The sequence below is a fragment of the Colossoma macropomum genome, unplaced genomic scaffold (assembly GCF_904425465.1).
Source record: "Colossoma macropomum unplaced genomic scaffold, Colossoma_macropomum, whole genome shotgun sequence".
In the NCBI taxonomy this organism is placed as follows: Eukaryota; Metazoa; Chordata; class Actinopteri; order Characiformes; family Serrasalmidae; genus Colossoma; species Colossoma macropomum.
Window position 1 is genome coordinate 9,595,333 of NW_023494789.1, and position 17,230 is coordinate 9,612,562.

The following is a 17,230-nucleotide window of genomic DNA, read 5'->3' on the forward strand; positions in this document are numbered from 1 at the left end:
CCGAAGCGATTGGTTGGCCTGTTTTATCTGTTTGTTGCAGAAACAGACTCTCTGTTCATGCGCAAGGTCCCGCTAGCTCTCTCTCTTTCTGTCTGTCTCTTGCTCTCTTTCTCGCTCTCCCTGCCTCTTAATAACTACTATGTTTCTAAGGAATTACGAAAACAACATTTCTTTTTACGCCTCCTGCCTGAAAGAATTGTCTTTTCCGCCTGAAAATTGTTTTGTTTTTTTTGTTTTTTTTTTTCTCCCCATAAATTAAAGTTAGCCGGGCGACCAAAATGATTTAATTTCTTATGAAAACAATTGAAATGTTACAATTGCTGCCAATCAAAACTTAAAAAGAACCCACTTCCACTGCTAAGAGTTTATATATATATATATTTATATTTAAATTTTAGTTATATTTTTGGTGTCCATGTCTACGATGTCATGCTACGTTGAAGGCTTTACACACACAAAGAAAACCCATGTCAGTGTTTTCCAAACAACTTTCCCACTTGTCCGTCGGCCGGTCTCAGTCTGGGTTGTCCGTGCTCCCCCCCCAAGAAGTCCGGATTTGAGTAAATCTCCATGGTAACTCTGCATACTCAGGACTGTTAGTAGCAGTCACATGAGAGGCAGCAGGAGGTAGAGGCACAATGGCAATATTTATTACTGCCTCCATCTTCTCGGAAATACCTTGATTTAATTTCTAAAGCCAGGACGGAAGGACCCGAGAAGGACTCCCTAAGTTAATTGTCTCCCAGCCTCCGACAATGTCCGCTTGTCAACTCCACCCCCCAGAAAAATCCCCCCCAGTGTGAGAAGTTGTGGCTGGGTGTTGTTTATGGAAGGGTTTATGCGTGCGGAGGGCTTTATTTATGTCTGTCCTACCTGAGGTCTCCAACACAGCATGCATTAAAGAGATTGGTGAGGCTTCATGTAATGAGTTAAAATTCCTCACATAGCCTCTCTCTCTCTTTCTTTCTCTCTCTCTCCTTTGTTTTTCCTCTCTGCTTGCTCAGGTGGACAGGGCTTTCTTGAATTAATCTTTCTGTTTGACGACCAGCGCCTCCCTGGCCTGGCACTGGCCCTTTATTTTCTTGTTCCCTCTCTCTCTCTCTCTCTTTCTCTCTCTCCCCTTTTCTCTTGCTCTTTCTCACTCTCGTTCTTTCTCCGAGCTTGTCGTGTAAGGTAAATAAGTCTCTGTCTGTTCCCGATGATAGCATTCATTAAGGATCCCAAACAAAGCCGCAAAAGCGGAAAAGCACAGCGTGCTCTGTCATTCCTTCACCAGCTTCCTCTGAAGCACTGCATTGTGACGATGAGTTCTCCTGGTCCTCTCAGGCCCTGTACTGACTCTCTGTCTGTCTGTCTGTCTCTCTCTCTCTCTCTCTCTCTCTCTCTGTCTCTCTCTCTCTCTTTTTCTGCAGATGAACTGAAAGATGACTTTGACAGTATGGGGCCCGACGCCACTTTACAGCCAGTTGGGAATGGTACAGGTGAGTTTTGAGTAGTTTTGTTTTTAACTTTTTGGAACCAAATCTAGCACTTTTAATGAAAGAAATGACACTGAATTCCACCCACAATCCTCTGGCACATTGTTTTTCACTTTGATCATACCACTGAGGTGGCCTGGCTTTGGTGCCAAAAGAGTGAACACTATTAACCCTTAGAAATCTAGAGTTCTTACTTTCGTTTTGCCATGATATTATAATGCATCCCATGTTTAATTGCATATTTATTATATAGCTATACATTACATTTGATTTACATTCTATATGAGCAGCTTCAGGTCTGAACATCTGACATTTTTTGGGTTTGTTCTGATGTAAAAATGTAGCACAAATAAAAAAGTTTTTTTTCTTTCTGCACACAACAATAACTTTTCATCGGATTCAAATGATAAAAATAATCTCATCTTCTACTTCCTCTTCTTGTTTAAATGAGGTACAAGTGAGAAGCTCAATTAGAACATGCCAGCGTTAACTGTGACTTCTAAGAGATAACTACATAAACGATACTGCTTTCCACCCACAATCCTATGGCACATGCTCCATCACATCATCGAGGCAGCCTCTGATTGGCAGCAGCACAGACAGAGTGAATACACACTATTAAAAATGTGAATTCTTCCTGTCATCTCACGTTCTGCCAGCACTAACTGCAGCCTTGGCCTGGGACAGTGCAGGAGCTCTTCTGTATGGAAATGGAGTTTTAATCAATGTTTCCATCTATGATTTTAGGCCTCTGGAAGCTGGGAAAATTGGCGGATTACATGTGATTTAATTCCTGAAGCCAACAGCTGTGTGACTTCCCCTTACTTAAGTGGCGCTTTAGGCCTCTGGATCCATCCAGAATGAGAAAGGACTGAGACACAGAGAGAGAAAGAGAGAGAGAGAGAGAGAGAGAGAGAGGGATGAAGTAGTGGTGGGGGAAGAAAAAGGAAAAGCATTAGGATGTTGTCTTTAGTTGAGCTCAAACCCAGCGCAGTAACTTTCCCAAATCTTATTTCACTCCAAAAATCTAATTTGTGTGTAAACTCAATTTGTTTAGATTACGTACTCTACAAAGCTGGCATCAATGAGAAGCTAAGCACATTCATTTGTTCAACTGCGTTTAGCTCCCCCCTTTCACTTTAAAGTGGCGGGCCTTGAATCACATGAGGGAGTCGTAGGTGTCTGTGTGTTTATTTGCTTTTATTTTAATTACGCCTGCACACAGCCTGAGTGATGCAGATGCCTGTCTGATAATGAAGGCGCTGAATTTATACACTCCAGTTCCTCGCTTCTGAAGAGGGGCTGCGAAAGGTCCATTGGCACTTTGACATTTTCGAGACATTTTTGACACCGACACAGTCCACTACCTTGACCTTTTCGCAAATTAGACCATAAAATGTTTACTGTCTGACAAATCTCAGTACACAGTTTACCTTTTGCTTCTGCATGGCCTAATTAAAAGGTGACTAATAAAAAGCTAGCTCCGAATACTCTGTCACCTTCTCCATAGTGTTCAGCCTAATTGACAGATGAGATGGGAGAGACACTAATCTCTATATAAATATTAGAAATATATCAGTTAGCTGAAGGAAACTTGGCAGGTTTGAGCTGCTGTATTTATGTGCCAATAGGGGAGTGTTTTTGTAACGTTGAAGCAAGTTTATAAATGTATCAGTACAGTACTGTGCAAAAGTCAGAGACCACCCTTCGTTTATTTAATTTCCAGTGAAAATAAATAAACAAATAAGTTATTCAATTTACAATATTTCTGAGGAGATTAGATGCAATCGACTCCCAGAGGACGGAGAAAGAAAAAAGGGAAAAAAAAGGAAAAAATGATTGAAATATACAGAGAAATTGGACACCTAATAAACTTGCAAGACCAGGCAGACCGTGAAAAAACTGTCTCTTCAGGTGAACAGTACATAAAACTTTCATCTTTGAGAAAGAGGAGAAAATCAAGCTGCTTCAGATCTGAAAACATCCACTAGTGTTTCTGTCCATCCTTCCACTGTGAGAAGACAACTCAGCACTATGGGTCTGAAAGGATGTGTAGCTGTCAAGAAGCCTCACTGAGAAAAGGAAATACAAAATAGGATCATAAGAAACAGAAAGTGCAACAAACATCTGAGACTGAAGGAGGTGGAAAAATATTCCTGCAGGTTTATTTAAAAAAAAAAATGAACACAGCAAGTCACCTGAAAAGAATGGAAGCTGTAATAAATAAAGGGTAAAGACACAAAAAAGTTGATATTATGTTCAGTTGTTGAGACTTTTGAAAAATTTTCTGTTAAATATACTGTATATCTGTTTATGACCATTTTAGTTCTTTATAAAAAAATATTTTTCCAAACCTCAGAATTTAGCAGGCCTCTCTGCCGTAGCTGTAGATAATAAACATTGATGAAATATCTCCTCCGTATCTCAATATCACAACTTCCTGTAATTTGAAATGTAATTATCAGAAGCCGTCTCGTTAGGAGTTTGATTAGAGAAATCAGAAGTGATGCAGGGCTCGTTCGCGGCAAACATCATTTCCTCCTCTTGCTTCCCTTCCCTCCTCGCGCTGCGCCTAATACATTTAAAGCAGAGAAAAAAGGTTTATCGTTAAAAGCTTTTTTCCACAATTCAAATGGCATTCCTGCTAGATTAAGCCATATTTCTTATTTTAGTGGCCATTAGGTGACAAGATAAGGCCATAATTTAGATGTATCCTTCCCCGACTACTACCTTAATGTTTTTTTCAGCTGTTTTTATCACATCTCCGACAACATGTTTCCGTTGCCTTTTGCGAGCCTCGCATTTTTCACACAGAGCAAAGAATCCGATTTTTTACAGTCTCTCTCTCTCTCTCTGTCTGTGTCTCTCGCCCCATGTAGTGAAGAGCCTGGATTGTACGACCGAGTTCGAGGAGTTTTTCGCCAAGCGGAAGCTGGCCGACAGTGAGAGTCATGTGGTCAGCATCGCCGAATACTTGCAGCGAGGCGACACAGCCATCATCTACCCCGAGGCTCCAGAGGAAATCGCTCGGCTAGGAACCCCCGAGGCCACGGGACCCGAAGAGAACGGTAAGGACGCTCCTTCCCTGGCCAGTGTGTCATCCCGTGACTCGGGCAGCTGCTGCCCGGCCCAGCCCCTTGCTGGCTACGTGCCGGAGTGTTTACCTTCCCAGTGAGGTGCAGCTGTTAGAGCGCTGAAATAAAATCCCCCCACCTCCTTCTCCTCAGGGAGAGCCAGGAGAATCACACCGGCTTTACCACACATACCTCCCCCATGAGGACAGCGAGAAAAATTAGACATGGAAAAGACCACCAGAGGCCAGCTGGACAGACCCAGTAAAAAAATGGCCTAATGATACTCCACGGCCCAACTGCAGTCATTCATGGGTTTAAATGTTACAGCAATGTCTGTCTGAGTTAGAGTTGTAAAAAAAAGTGACCAAAATGACATAATACACTACTACAGTTTACTGTAACATTGCTATTGTAACCAAACTCAGTTTCTCTGAAATAGTAACAGCTTTACATGAGGAGGAAAAAACATTCCTAGCTTTAAGTTTTGGGCAAAGTAATTTTGGGCCATTTTGTATTGGTCAGTTCATGAAATTCAATAATATTACTATAAAGGGATGCTGCTTTTTTCCATTGGTGTAAAGAAAAAAGAACAAAGACAAAAACATTTTTATACCACAGTGATAAAAATAGTTAATAATAATAATAAAGCCTTGATAAATTGATGCTGGACTCAAATGAAGCATTGCTTATTGTAGTGGAAGTGAAAAAGTGATAAGTGTAAATAATGTCCAAGCTCATCTATGCAAAAGCTTTTAGCGTAAATTCCCCTTTATTATGGCAAGCCTGTGTGCCATGCTCAGCAAACTCTGTGCATTCAAGTGTGTGTTCATGCGTGAGAGTGTGTGTCTGTGTGTAAGTGAGTGGATGCGTATGGTGAGGGGGGTATTAGTGCCAGGCCTGACGATGGCACTCAGTACAGCAGATTGTAGAGATACCTCCCATACCAGTCTGGGCATAGCGCCCGTTAGCTGCCATTGATTTGCTGACCTTTTGGCCCACTGCCCTTTCCCTCCCTCCCTCCCTCTTTCCCCTCCTTTCCTTCTTCCCTCGTTCTCTCTCCCTGGCACAGACCTGCCACCTGGAACTCCAGATGCTTTTGCCCAACTGTTGACCTGCCCCTACTGTGACCGGGGCTACAAGCGCTTGACTTCTCTGAAGGAGCACATCAAGTACCGCCATGAGAAGAACGAGGAGAACTTCTCCTGCCCTCTGTGCAACTACACCTTCGCTTACCGCACCCAGCTGGAGAGACACATGACCACGCACAAGCCAGGGCGAGACCAGGTGAGCATCTCTTGTTCCCTCTCTTTCTTTGGTTCTCTCTCTCTCTCTCTCCCTGCTGCCAGCTCTTCTGTCTTTGCCAGCCTGCCTAACCCCTCCCTCTCTCTCTCTTTCTCTCTCTCTCTCTCTCTCTCTCTCTCTCTCTCTCCCCTGTCATAGATATACACACTCTAACTTTATACATTATTTCTAATGTGCTGTATTCCCACAGAGAAAAGAGATCATTTTGATTGGCAATCATTATTAATTTTTCATGGCATTTTGAAGATGCAGATCTTTTACTGTTAATAGCCTTAATAGAGGCCTAAATGGTTTTTTGATGGCCTCTTGATATGATTCCGCAGTCTTCTATTCACGATCGAATGATTGTTTTAATTTCCAATTTAGAAATTTCATCTGCCCTTTAAATTTCCTTCTTTTTTTTAATGTTCTTTAAAAATCAGCGCTTCAGCAAATTACATACTGCAATTTATATTTGCTGTAATATAAACATGGCATATAAACATGCTAAACATCTTTTAACATCTTTTCATGTTATTGCCTCTGGGACAATTTATACACAATTTGCATGCATCATACGGGACTCCAGCTCGTGTGCCTGTGAAAAGTTGCATTATTTCTAAGCATATATTTTTTAATAGGATCTGGCTAAATGGTAGGTAGAAAGAGGTTATTTTCCTCTGCGTTGAAACCTGTTTAGAGTGTTGGTCTTTCGTGACACTACAGCCCTGATGACAGAGAGCCACAGCAAACCGTCCCCAGACGAGCGGGCACATCAAAATCCTCCATTTAATCATTTGCTATTCGGCTCATGCAGCATGTTGCGGTTGTCTTTTATCTGCGAGAGATAATGTTCTGGCTCTAACGGAGTGATTTAATACAATGTGGACTGGCAGCTTGCTCACCTGCCTTCCCCAGTCTGCTCAAAACATGAGCAGATGGCCTATTCTACTCATGTACCCCGCTAATCCACAAATTACTTCCTATTTGTTGGTTTTTGTTTGTGTACTTCCTTCATCTAGAAAGACTTTCCTGTTGAACGGTCCCATGGTCCCACTTCATTTTTAACCATTATGTTAAAATCTGATGCCGAAATCAGTATGCATTCGCCCCAAATGGACAGCCCTTATGTCTGGGTTGAGGGACAGACGAGGCTGCCTTTTACTTCTGCCGAACGAGACAGTTTTAACACTCTTGGGTTTCCTGTTTAGTCATTTTCTGGCCAGCTGCCTTTTTTTTCCCTTCCTTCGTTTCTATATTAATCGCAAACAAATACGCATTTCGTGACTAACTCAAGACAACAAGACTGTAACATTCTACTCATGAGTCAGGCTGTGTTACAGCATTTGGAGGGTTTTCCCCATTTTTTTTTTCAAAGAAAGAATTCTAAACAGTGTAGCCAATTAAGGGGGGTGGGGGGGTTACTCACCGTGAGCCAATCATATGCAAATACCCAATCAGATGCCCTGCCCACAACACAGAGAACACGACACATTCACGACATACGAGCGAGTCACACGGGGGCCGAAAATGTCCCCTCGTTCTCTGCTGCCATTCACAATTAGCGTCGGAGTGCAATTGTATCATATTAATGGTGGCACAACTAAACCCTACCTCCATCCTCACGGGGTCTGCGGAAAGGGGGGGAAGCTTTGGGGGGTGGCGGTGTTCTGGGGGGGCGAAGCAGCTGTTGCTGTTTGTTTATGCAACTCAGCAACATACGAGCGAGTGGTGGGGTCCCTCCCTGGCGCGGGGCCGCCCGGCTCCCTGCTTGATCTCTGAAGGTTGCTGCTGTTTGAACAATCCTCCCTGTGTCCTGCCTTACGCCATCTGTCTCTGCCGGAATGCAAGCCCAGCTCGCGCTCCCCGCCAGTTGTCAGAGCGGATCATGGGCGGCTCCTCTCTCTCTCCCCCGCTCACAGACCCTTTGTGTTCCCCCAGCCATTTAACATACTCACCTCCCACTCCGAATTAATTGTGCACGCCTGGTGCACCCCTGCTTCCCCGCGCTTACGTGCCGTATTGTTGTTGTTGTTGTTATCGCTATTATATTTTGATTTTTTTTCGTGGGGGCCCTGCTTTGAATTGCAAATGCAAGGGGCGCAGTGCCGATGTTTTATCTTTGAACAGCAAATGAAGGCCCGGCCTACGTGCTGTACTTGCACGTTATTAAAGAGACGTTTGAAGACTTTAAACTGCCTGGAAATTCACTTCCAATTATCAAATTGTAACATTTACCCAAGCCCACCTTTTTGTGTAATTAACTTTATTTTCAGGTACGTTGAGGGACGGCTTCGTTAAATATGCAGGATCTCGTCCGAGTGATTATCCTAAATTAATAAAAGTGGATCAGATTGCCTTCTCTAATGAGGGAAAAACTCTTTAAAATAGGAGCCTTTTATTTATTTCACGGCGCTGCCAGATTCTAAAGGCGCGCTTCGCTGGCACACGAGTCAGGAAATTAAAAGGTATGTGGTTCTCTGTTATCATGGCCACACTCGTGCTGGCTCAGTGGAGCTGCAAGTAGAAAGGCAAGATGCTGTGTTACAACGGGAGCCATTTGGCTTGTCGCGCCCGGCGCCGATTGTGATTATGTACTGAACTCTTCCCCTGTTCTGTTTGTGAGGAGCTCATGTAAATATCCTCTCTTCTCCAGCACCAACTGCTGAACCAGGGAGCTGGCAACCGCAAGTTCAAATGCACAGAATGTGGCAAGGCCTTCAAATACAAGCACCATCTGAAGGAGCACCTGCGGATCCACAGTGGTGGGTAGCACTGGGCCCATGCTCTCCCTTTGAATATTCATTACCTCCAGTTAAGACTGTTCTGAACTTCAGAGAATGTACAAAAATCGATCGCTGTTTTTTTTTTGTTTTTTTTTTCTCACAGAGGATAAATTGGGTTGCTTTGCTGGCTTTAGCCCAATTTAATCAGCATGTCCAATGTTTTTCTTTGTTAATCATTATATAAATTGGTTATTTTGATTTTGATCATATTTTGCCCCACAAAGAATGCATAATTCATATGGAATACATTTCTTCAGGTATGTCACCACAAGTAAAAGTGCAAGATTTTAATGTTCTCTCTCTTTGTTTCTCAGGTGAAAAACCGTACGAATGCCCAAACTGTAAGAAGCGCTTCTCTCACTCCGGCTCCTACAGTTCTCACATCAGTAGTAAGAAATGCATCGGCCTGATAACAGTTAATGGCAGAATGAGGAACAACATAAAGTCTGGCTCCTCTCCAACCTCTGCCTCTTCTTCTCCCACCAACACCGCCATCACCCAGCTGAGACACAAGCTGGAGAATGGCAAGCCCCTCGGCCTGCATGACCAGTCCAACCACCTCAACATCAAATCCGAACCACTGGACTTCAACGACTACAAGCTGATGATGGCCTCGCATGGCTACGGTACACCAGGACCTTTCCTGAATGGCGGGATGGGTGGAGGGAGCCCTCTGGGTGTCCACAACTCCCAGAGTCCCCTGCAGCACTTAGGGATGGGCATAGAGGGGCAGATGCTGGGGTACCCATCTCTGAGCAACAACCTGAGTGAGGTGCAGAAGGTTCTCCAGATTGTAGATAACACTGTGTGCCGGCAGAAGATGGATTGCAAGCCGGAGGAGCTCTCTAAGCTGAAGGCTTACATGAAGGAGCTGGGCTCCCAGATTGAGGAGAAGAAGCAGGGCCTGGGATCACCTGGTGGCCCCCAGACAGGTCTTCCAGTTGTCAGCCACAACGGTGCCACCAAGAGTATCATCGATTACACACTTGAGAAGGTCAACGAAGCCAAAGCTTGCCTCCAGAGCTTGAACATGGACTCTAAGAGACAAATTAGCAATATCAAGAAGGAGAAGTTAAATCACACAATAGATTTGGGTACAGAGGAGAAGATGCATGAGAACAACATAATGTTTACACCCTTTTCTTGCCAATACTGCAAAGAAACCTTCCCAGGCCCCATTCCCTTGCACCAGCACGAGAGGTATCTGTGCAAGATGAACGAGGAGATCAAGGCGGCGCTGCAGCCCAGTGAAAACATCCTGTCCAACAAGCAGGGGCTGTTCACAGAGAAGCACGCCCATCTGCTCTCTTCCATCATCTCTGAGAAGGGCATTACCAGCCCCATCAACCCATACAAGGACCACATGTCAGTGCTCAAAGCGTACTTTGCCATGAACATGGAGCCCAACTCAGAGGAACTACTGAAGATCTCCATAGCAGTCGGCCTGCCTCAGGAATTTGTGAAAGAGTGGTTTGAGCAGAGAAAAGTGTACCAGTATGCCAATTCCAGGACCCCTCCTTTAGATAGAAACAATATGGAAGTGGGTCTCCCCAGCACTAACCACACGCCCAACAAGGACTCCATAAACGCTCGGTCTCCTCTGTCTTTGGTCAAACCAATGGACCGAATCACGTCGCCCTCCATTGCTGAGCTCCACAACAATATCAACAACTGCGACGCACCTCTCAGGCTCTCCAAAACGCCCCAGTTCCCTGGGCCCAAGCACCTCGGCGAGAAGTTGGACCACTCCAGGAGCAACACGCCTTCTCCTCTCAACCTGTCCTCTGCCTCCTCCAAAAACTCCCACAGCAGTTCCTATACGCCGAACAGCTTTACGTCTGAGGACCTGCAGGCTGAGCCGCTGGACCTGTCTCTGCCAAAGCTCATGAAGGAACCCAAGCACGTGCTTTCCATTAAGAGCCAGCCCAAGCCTAACAGTGTCCCCTTGGACCACAACCCCATCACGTCGCCCCGGGAACACCTGGAGGAGCCGCTTAATCTCGCCTACCTGTCCAAGAAAGAGTTTGGCAGCCCCAACGGCAATGGCAACCTGGACAAAAGCACTAGCCCCATGTTCGGCATCAACCCCTTTGCCGCCAAACCCCTGTACACTTCCTTGCCTCCTCAAAGCGCGTTCCCCCCAGCCACCTTCATGCCCCCTGTACAGGCCAGCCTCCCAGGGCTCCGGCCCTACCCCACGCTCGACCAGATGGGCTTCCTGCCGCACATGGCCTACACTTATGCCACGGGAGCCGCCAGCTTCGCCGAGATGCAGCAGCGAAGAAAATACCAGCGGAAACCAGGGTTCCAGGTAAACAAATCCACCTGTAATTTTTTTTGGGGGGGGATTCATTAAGCCTTCTAAAGTTCTTCAGTCTTCATTTTTTTCCCTCCCACCTCCTCCTCCACTCAACGCCTGCGTGTCTGTAGTGCGCTCTGGCTCTTTCTGCCGCTAATTAAAAGGTACTCAGAGCGAGAGAGGAGAGCTCACCTGCCGCCGCCGTCAGCAGCGGAAGTGCGCGGGGAGAGATAAATGTTGGAGAGGCGAAGAGAGAGAGCAAGAGAGAGAGAGCGAGCAAGAGAGGAAAGACAAACAGCTGCGTAGTGGCCTGTAGCGCCGCTAGCTCCTGTAGCACGCGTCATTAGCATTAGCGCCGAATGGCTGTTTTAGCGTTCACGACGAGGGAGGGCACGTGTTGCCAGACTCCAGTGTGGAGCGTCTGAGTGGATGAGGGCAGGAAGCGCCGCCGTGCCAGATGCTCTGAGCACTCCTTGCCATGTCGAGCTGCATCTGTGCCTGTTTGTGTGCGTTTATGCATATGTGTGTGTGCCCACCTCTCCTGATCTCCCAGCTACCCCCTTTTGCCTTTCGTCTCAGGTGTAAGGGCTCGAGCCATAGGCACAAAGGGATAAAGTCAACGAGTTCCGCTGAACCCTTAAGCTTTGCAAAGAACCCTACTTCACTCCTTCCTTCACAAGCACTGCGTTCTCCTTCTCTCCGACTCCTTTTTTCCCCCTCTCTCTTTCTCTCCGTCTCTCTCTTCTTTTGTATCTCTAAAGAGAGAAAAGCCAAAATGAGTTTGAACATGTGGATTAATAATGCACGCTCGCCGTGTTCATTACAGCACAGTGCTGAAGGCTGTTTAACATAGAGGGAACCATTCTGATAAAAAAGTATTAATAATGTTTCCTATTCTAAGTTATTAAATTAGATTTTAAAAATACAGCTACGGGCATTTAGCTCAAATTGATTGCGGAATGATAGTGCTGCGCTCTTAAAAAGCCGGCGTAGCGACGTCTGCAGAATCATTGTCAGACCGGAGCAAGTACTCTTAATGAGGGCAACGGCGCTACGCAATTTTGGTCATTTAGTGCACCTCTTGATTTAATCATTACCGCTTGGAAATTAGAAGACTGTGGCAATATGCCCTGCCAAGGCTTTCTCTTATTATTATGACCCTCTAATGCAATAATATTTTTTCCCCATTAATTTAAGTTTAAGCCTATCGGGGTAATCTTCTCTGTAAAGGAGGAACAGATAAATATAGCATTAACACTCTTTCATGTATAAAATTAAACCAAATTTGAATGCAAATATATGGAGAAAGGTAATATTAAGCGTATTCGGAGGGAGAGAGCTCATTTGTAATATCCTGCCTTTTTATACATTTTCGAGTCACAAACATTTTAATATTTAATTTAGAAGACGTGCTCTCTTGCAGACGCGTGCCATGAAATGAATCCATTACCTTTCGGTTGCATGAAAAATGCATTTCAAGAAAATAATCAAATTTAGAAAAACGTAGACTTTTTTTTTGACATTTTGTGTGAAATATTTATTGCCAATAAGCCATGTATAAAAAGCAGCTTGATTTACAGTGAGTAAGTATTATTCTCCGCAGTGGGACGAAATTAAAACATTCTAAAGAGTGTTTTTCTTTCTTTTCTCCTTCTTCTTTTAGGGGGAGCTGCTCGACGGCACGCCAGACTATCTCTCCGGCCTGGATGACATGACAGACTCAGACGCCTGTCTGTCCCGGAAGAAGATTAAGAAAACAGAAAGTGGTATGTACGCGTGTGACCTTTGCGACAAAACATTCCAGAAGAGCAGTTCCCTCCTAAGACACAAATATGAGCACACAGGTACATACTGTTCCAGACACTTATTTTACCCCATGCTTTTACTTCTTGTTTGTCTTACTAAACCCCTCTTTTTCTCTCTAGAGTATTCTTCGTTTTTTGTTTTTTTTTGTTTTTTTTTTTCGTTCTTTCCCCCCCTGCTTATTTTTTATAAGTTTGGTTTTTCAGTTGTTCATATTTTTTAGTTGGATGTGAATGGAAAACTAACATGTTTCTCTCCTATTGACAGGATGAGAGGAATTATAGCTGTAACTGTGTAAGGGAAGTGCGGCAAAACATGAAAAGTGTTTTGGAAAAGAATATTGGTAGCACTTTATTTGAAGCCTACCATAAGCATATTTAAAAAACAATATTGAGTATTTATGGGCAGCTAATGTCAGTATTCACAAGATGATAACTGATTTATGAAGTTGAATTAAACGGCAAGGCTCTTAAACTAAAGAGACAGATTTTTTTTTTATTTATTAGACTGTTATGAAGCTGGGCCTAGTTCACCTTAATGTGCATCAGTTTTATGAGCATTCAGGAACATTTACAGGAAATATGCATGAAATTTATCACTTACAATTTTGAAGAAATCAAAATCCTTCATAGAACAGATGTATGCCATTTTTAAGTAGGCCTCAATTACATGGGAGTGATGCAGATGATGAACGGTATTAGAAATGGAACAAGTTTAAAGTCCCAGTATAATGTAATTTACCTCAAAAAGCATCTTGCAAATACTAACATAAGCTGTTCATAAATGCTCCAGCATTGCTTCATGAACATGTTATTCATTGATATACATGTTTCAGTGGAAGTAGCCTTCAAATAAAGTGTAACCATAATAAACAAAAGCAAGGCAGATGGACAGAGAGACACAAAAGCAAAGAGAAAAGACAAGAAAAGAAAATAGAAAATGTATTCAATGCTTTCACTTAACTGTCATTACCCGTTGTGTACTTGACTACTCGTGCTAGTGTGATTTGCATTCCTTATACTACACATGCACACGTGCACCTCTGTAATTTGTGCATGATCAGCCAGAACAAGAAACTTGGTCCTTCTCCTTTGGCATCTCCCGTGAGTAATGTTTCTGCCCGTGTAAGAATGACCCCCCCCCCCAAATTTACACCGTCACCAGAAGATAAGCTGCGTCTCTCATACTAAAACTCTGATAGTGAAACTGACGCAGATGGTCCCTGTAATTGGCCCGATCCTGTATTATATATCAGAATCGGAAGATGAAAGTGGTGGAGTAAGAAAAGTGTGGCCTCTTTTCTTCCATGCTTCTTTTCTTTCACTGGATTGCATCACCTCTTACCGGTGGCTTCTGCTGCTGGGGTACATATAGAGAGGAACCTACTGGCAGCAATACTATCTCTCTCTCTCTTTCTCTCTCTCTGGTACATGGCATGGTGGTGAGGAGCATTCCTGTGCTATTTGTGGTCAGGATGCGTGCATGCCAGTGTGCCACTTCATAAGTGCTGTCACGAGCCCACTGAAATGCCAAAGGAGAAAGTCTCTGGCACATGTGTTTAGAGGAGGGGCTTAACACTTAGTCCCACCCCAGATATTGGCTCTGTGGCTCTGTCATATCAAAACCTTGTAACTCCATATTTTTTTTCTTTTTTGTGTGTTTTTTTTTTTTTGTTTGTTTGTTTTTACAAAATCTGAAAATGCCAACTGTCCTTTACATCATGTGAATGGACCCATAGAAATAAGTCTTTAGGAATAAAATTGTGCTGCATTAATTAAATAAAATTTAAAAAAAACTTTTTTCTTTCTCCTGAATTTAGAAGTACAAGGTTTTGCTTCGACAGCAAAGATAAGCTCTCTGGCATATACATTCTCTCCTTTGTTCACTCTCTCGGTCTCCTGCTCCCTAGCTAGCTGCTGCGGTGGGTTTAATTTAGTAACATCATTCAGCGTATGATGTCATAAAATCTCACCCCATCAATAGCCAAAGCTGGGCTTTTGCACTGCAAAACCATAGCTTTCCAACTTTCCAGTCCAACATGGCTAAGTGAGCTGAGCCACAGATTAAGAAAAAAAAATGAGAGAGGGAGAGAAAGAGAGAGAGCGAGTGAAGAGCAATTGCCGTACCAATCTGCATCGCTGTGTGCGGTACAGAGCCACCGTAGGAGACTGCAGTTCAATTTCAGCTTTTATTTGTTTGTTCCTTTGCAGCAGCTCCGTGTGTTTGTTTGGTTTTTGTGCTGGTTTATTTATGTTGCGTTTCTGGCAGCGCGGCTCTTCTGCCGAAACCCGAAGTGTGTGCGTGCGTCTGTGTGTGTGCGCTCCCACATGCTTCACCTCTAGGAGGGAATTTTCAGAAAGTAAACGCACGGAACGTGTGCGTCTGTGTGTGTGTGTCAACCCCAGAACTGCTGAAATCAGAGTAGACAAACATACAAGCATTTCATAACATAAAAATGTACTCCAGCGGTGTCAGACTTCAGTCTTGGTGGGCTGCAGCACTGCAGAGTTTACTACTCTGCCTCATTTAACATAGCTCATTTAACTAATCAGCTAATTATAAGGCCATAAGCTGGACGTTAATGCATTGAGATGGTCCATGTGAACTTGTAAAGTCGGGAAATTGTCATCGTTGCTTTCAGTTGGCCATTGACAGAATCATGTGAATAACAACAATTTTGGATATAGCTATTTTTGGAAAAAAATAAATACTATCTAACGTATAATGGAAAAAAACATTTTTATTTTCTGTAATAAAAGTGGTATTAATCAAAATACAGTACTGATATTGCTTGTAAATGTAAACCTAATGTCATATATCAAATTTTTAATGCACTTTGGAATGAAACCTTCAAATATAATGTACCATTGGTCACTGGAGGATTATACATGGAAATATAAAGTCTCTATAGTTTGTATAGCAATTATATATATTTTTATTTATTTTTTTTAAAGTAGTCTTTTTGAATCTCTGTATCAATTTCTAACAAGTTTGCATATAATCATAGGTATTATACATCCAAAATTGTTAGAAATGAATATAGAGATGTACTACATAAAGTCACAATCATAAAACAAATCTCATAAAAAAATCATGGAAGTTGTACTTATACTTGTCTTACACACTAGAGGTTGGACCTATGACATCACTGGAGTCTACCTACCTATTCACTAGTGTTACTAGAGCTGGGCTTACTGTTACAATATTATGATGCTGAAATGCAAAATTTGAAAATGAACACATTTACAAGTTTACAGAGACCGTCTAAATACACCAGCTAATTCTGCTTGGCTGTGGCTTTCCAGGTCTTCAGTTTGACACCACTGATATATTTGATATATATATTTTTGCTTATTTTCCATCACGACCATTTAGTTTCCCTTTTTCTTAGTTGATGTTTAAACCTTTTTTTTAGAGTATTGTAACTTTTGTAACATTGTCTTGTAGTGTGCTTGTGCGCGGGGTTTAGGCACGTTGCACTCACGCTGCATTTTCTGTCGTTGTGTGTGCGCAGGTAAAAGGCCGCACCAGTGCCAGATCTGCAAGAAGGCCTTCAAACACAAGCACCACCTGATCGAGCACAGCCGGCTGCATTCCGGAGAGAAGCCGTACCAGTGCGACAAATGCGGCAAGCGCTTCTCCCACTCGGGCTCGTACTCGCAGCACATGAACCACCGCTACTCCTACTGCAAGCGCGAGGCGGAGGAGCGCGAGGCGGCCGAGCGCGAGGCACGGGACAAGGGTCACTTGGAGCCCACCGAGCTCCTGATGAAACGGGCCGCTTACCTGCAGGGCCTGAGCCCGGCCGGCTACCCTGAGCGGGTACCCGAGCGCGACCCCATCCTGCGGGACGGCATCAACGGGGGCGCCAGAGAGCGGCCCGCCAAAGAGGTGGAGGAAGCGGGAGGCGGAGCTTACGGCAAGCTGGGCCGGAGGGAGGAGGAGTTCGAGGAGGACGAGGAAGAGAGCGAAAACAAAAGCGTGGACACGGACCCGGACACGGCGCGGGACGAGGAGGAGAACGCCGACCACTCAATGGACGACAGCTCGGTGGATGGCAAGACGGAAACCAAATCCGACCATGAGGACATCACGGAGGACGGCATGTAATAAAGACTACTGCAGGCTCTTTAAGCCCCTCCCCCTTTTCCACCACCCAGCTTCACTTTTTTTATTTCCTCCAGTAACCCTAGCACACTCACCTGCTCTATACGGTAACCGCGGCAACCAGCGGACATGCACGAGCTGCTGGATTCCTGCCAACATCCATCTGACAGACTGGGAAAAATAGAAAAAAAAAAACAGAGAAGACGGACAGGGGTCTGACCTTACCATCCAGTCAGGGAAGGGAAGGGGAAGGGGAAGGGAGGGGCTAACGGGTGTTTTGTTTTTTTTCTTTTGTTTTTTTGTTTGTCTTTTTTTTTGGTAAGCTGCATTATGCAAAAATGAAAAATAAAATGAAATACAGTTTTAAAAATTGTACAGTATTAAGGCCTAAAAAATATGTGT

General features: G+C 44.0%; 1 protein-coding gene across 5 annotated transcripts in view; it reads left to right on the top strand.

Annotated features, from left to right (window-relative positions):
- The window catches only part of zeb2b (zinc finger E-box binding homeobox 2b), a 96,328-nt gene extending 79,305 nt beyond the window's left edge, over window positions 1-17,023 (top strand). For 3 of the 5 annotated variants that reach the window (XM_036570015.1, XM_036570016.1, XM_036570019.1), the window contains 7 exons: window positions 1,413-1,481; window positions 4,358-4,546; window positions 5,622-5,836; window positions 8,490-8,598; window positions 8,934-10,930; window positions 12,582-12,762; window positions 16,236-17,023. In XM_036570015.1, coding sequence (XP_036425908.1) covers window positions 1,413-1,481; window positions 4,358-4,546; window positions 5,622-5,836; window positions 8,490-8,598; window positions 8,934-10,930; window positions 12,582-12,762; window positions 16,236-16,831 — 3,356 coding nt within the window. In that variant the 3' untranslated portion in view covers window positions 16,832-17,023. The remainder of the gene's footprint in view (window positions 1-1,412; window positions 1,482-4,357; window positions 4,547-5,621; window positions 5,837-8,489; window positions 8,599-8,933; window positions 10,931-12,581; window positions 12,763-16,235) is intronic. The other 2 variants (XM_036570017.1, XM_036570018.1) reach the window with 1 other exon arrangement.
- Window positions 17,024-17,230: the final 207 nt, after the last annotated feature.